Source organism: Haplochromis burtoni, unplaced genomic scaffold, assembly GCF_018398535.1.
Source record: "Haplochromis burtoni strain Fernald_Lab_line unplaced genomic scaffold, NCSU_Asbu1 Contig_3928, whole genome shotgun sequence".
Classification (NCBI taxonomy): domain Eukaryota; kingdom Metazoa; phylum Chordata; class Actinopteri; order Cichliformes; family Cichlidae; genus Haplochromis; species Haplochromis burtoni.
Genome location: NW_024586289.1, coordinates 2,692 through 5,169, shown reverse-complemented (window position 1 = coordinate 5,169; position 2,478 = coordinate 2,692). Strand labels below are relative to the sequence as shown.

The following is a 2,478-nucleotide window of genomic DNA, read 5'->3' as shown; positions in this document are numbered from 1 at the left end:
TAAACACCAAATTATTTAGGGGGGCTTAAGAATATTTTAGGGAGGCTTAAGCACCCCTAAAATAGGCCTAACGACGCCACTGACAGAGCCAATGTTGCCTTATGGAGCTGCATTAAAAAAAGAACACGCGGCACATGGAAATCAAAACTGTAGTTCTCACTTCTGATTTGGTGATTGGGATTTTTTTGTTAGGGTTATCCTTGCGATAGAAAAGTGCTTGACTGACGGGGTCATTGTCTTCCTTCTCAGAGTCCAAAGGAACAACCTAAAATGAAATGTTACAGAGAGGCCTGTGTTTATATTCACATTGTAAATAATGGCCCAGTGGAGTTGAAAACATTTTTTAAAATATAATGAACAACAAACAAAACAAAAATATTTTAAGAAAAGTTTGATGAATTATTAAAACTCACAATAATCACAAACTCGTCTTCCCCACCCTCAGGAATGTCTTTAACCAGTTTTTTTAAACTTTCCCTCATCTCCTGAAGGATGGAGGAGACAACATGTGTGTTAATATTATTGTTTTGTTAATCTTGTTTTATGAGCTGTTCTCATTCTTACCAATTTTTCCTGTTTATGTTTTTTCTTGACCTGGGAAAGGGGCAAAGCAGGACAGTGAAGAAAAGGATTTAGTCAGTGCAGAAAACACAATAACTCGAAACCAAATGTTTAAAGAAAATCTGTTTTTCTTAATTTCTCTGTTTCAAACAGGATTTTTGTTACCCACCAAATTCAAACTGTTCCAAAACGTTATTTACGATATATAGTACTGTACAAACATTTTAGGCAGGTGTAAAAAAAATGGTGTAAACAAAGAATCCTTTGAGAAATATAAATGATTGTTTATCGGCCCCAAATTATTTCTGCAGCAGGACAACAACCCCAAACATACAGCCAAAGTCATTAACATTATCTTCAGAATAAAGAAGGACAAGAAGTATTGGAAGTGATGGTATGGCTCACACAGAGCCCTGATCTCAACATCATCGAGTTTGTCTGGGATTACATGAAGAATGTGATGATGAATGTGTACTGGATGTGAAGAGTGTACTGTGTGATAAGGTAGTGTCAGAACAGCACACACCACTTGTCCTGTCATGAATCTATAATAAGGCTGATTTTGTATTGGTTTTTTCCCCTTGCAGCAGCTTGGCTATGATTAACTTACTAGTTTTCCTTTCAACAACACACTCGTCCAGCTTCAAGTAAAGAGAATTATATTCTAAGTTTTGTTGATGAATCATGAAAGACTACTACTGCATGAGACAAGCCTGGACATGTCTGAGAATAAGAACCGCTGTGTCAGCCTCTGATGACAATTTAGGTTATGTCTACATGTACATGGCTTCAGAATCAGAATCAGAATACTTTATTAATCCCGAAGGAAATTAGGGTTACAGCAGGCAGCACGCTAATGGCGCATGCGCACTTACTTCTTTGATAAACACAGCCTTTTATGTGCCTTTTGACTTTTTGCCAAAATGTAAACTGTTCTGTAAACTTCTCTCTCTTTTCCTTCCAGTAAACCCTAAGTATCTCCTCAAAACACCACTGTGGGAGAAACCTGGACACCTGCCATCAGGGACAGCAGCATAAAAATGACATATTACACAGCCAATGTTGTCTTATGGAGCTGCATTAAAAAAAGAACACATGACACATGGACACATGTGTCATGTGTGACACATGGAAATCAAGGCTGTAATTCTCACTTCTGGTTCGGCGATTGGGATTGCTTTGTTAGGGTTATCCTTGCGATAGAAAAACGCTTTACTGATGGGGTCATTGTCTTCCTTCCCAGAGTCCAAAGGAACAACCTAAAATGAAATGTCACAGAGAGGTTTGCATTCACATTGTAAATAGCGGCCCTGTGGAGCTTGGAAACATCTTTTAAATAAAATTAACAAAAATAAATAAAATCAAAATTTTAAGAAAAGTTTGACTAATTATTAAAACTCACAATAACTTCAAACTCGCCTTCCCCGCCCTCAAGAATGCCTTTAACCATTTTGTTTAAACTTTCCCTCATCTCCTGAAGGATGGAGGAGACAACACGTGTGTTATTATTATTGTTTTGTTAATCTTGTTTTATGAGCTGTTCTCATTCTTACCCCTGACATTTTCGGTTCCTCTTTTTTCTAGAATTGAGAAAGGGGAAAAGTGGGAGGGTGAAGAAAATTATTTATTCAGTGCAGAAAACACACAGCAAGCATGATCACATGATGCCAACCTATAATTTGCATATATATTTAATTTTATCCAACAGCAGCATAGTTTTCTTTTCAACAACACACTTTCCCAGCTTCCACTAAGGAAAATGATATTGTGAGTTTGGTTGCTGATGAATGATCAAAGACTAAATATGGATTGAAATAGTGTTTTTAAGCAACATTGTAAATGGTAAATGGCCTGTATTTATATAGCGCTTTACTAGTCCCTAAGGACCCCAAAGCACTTTACATATCCAGTCATCCA

The 2,478-nt window shown here is 37.0% G+C and overlaps 1 protein-coding gene across 3 annotated transcripts in view; it reads right to left on the bottom strand.

Moving 5' to 3' along the window:
• Window positions 1–95: 95 nt before the first annotated feature.
• LOC121813956 (deoxynucleoside triphosphate triphosphohydrolase SAMHD1-like) overlaps window positions 96–2,478 on the bottom strand; it is a 4,724-nt gene continuing 2,341 nt past the window's right edge. Inside the window, exons 7-11 of one of the 3 annotated variants that reach the window (XM_042217938.1) lie at window positions 2,115–2,141; window positions 1,964–2,035; window positions 1,716–1,820; window positions 414–594; window positions 154–265 (exon numbers count right to left, since the gene is read on the bottom strand). In XM_042217938.1, the coding sequence (XP_042073872.1) occupies window positions 520–594; window positions 1,716–1,820; window positions 1,964–2,035; window positions 2,115–2,141 (279 nt within the window). In that variant the 3' untranslated portion in view covers window positions 154–265; window positions 414–519. Of the gene's footprint in view, window positions 266–413; window positions 1,821–1,963; window positions 2,036–2,114; window positions 2,142–2,478 lie in introns of those variants that run through there. The other 2 variants (XM_042217939.1, XM_042217940.1) reach the window with 2 other exon arrangements.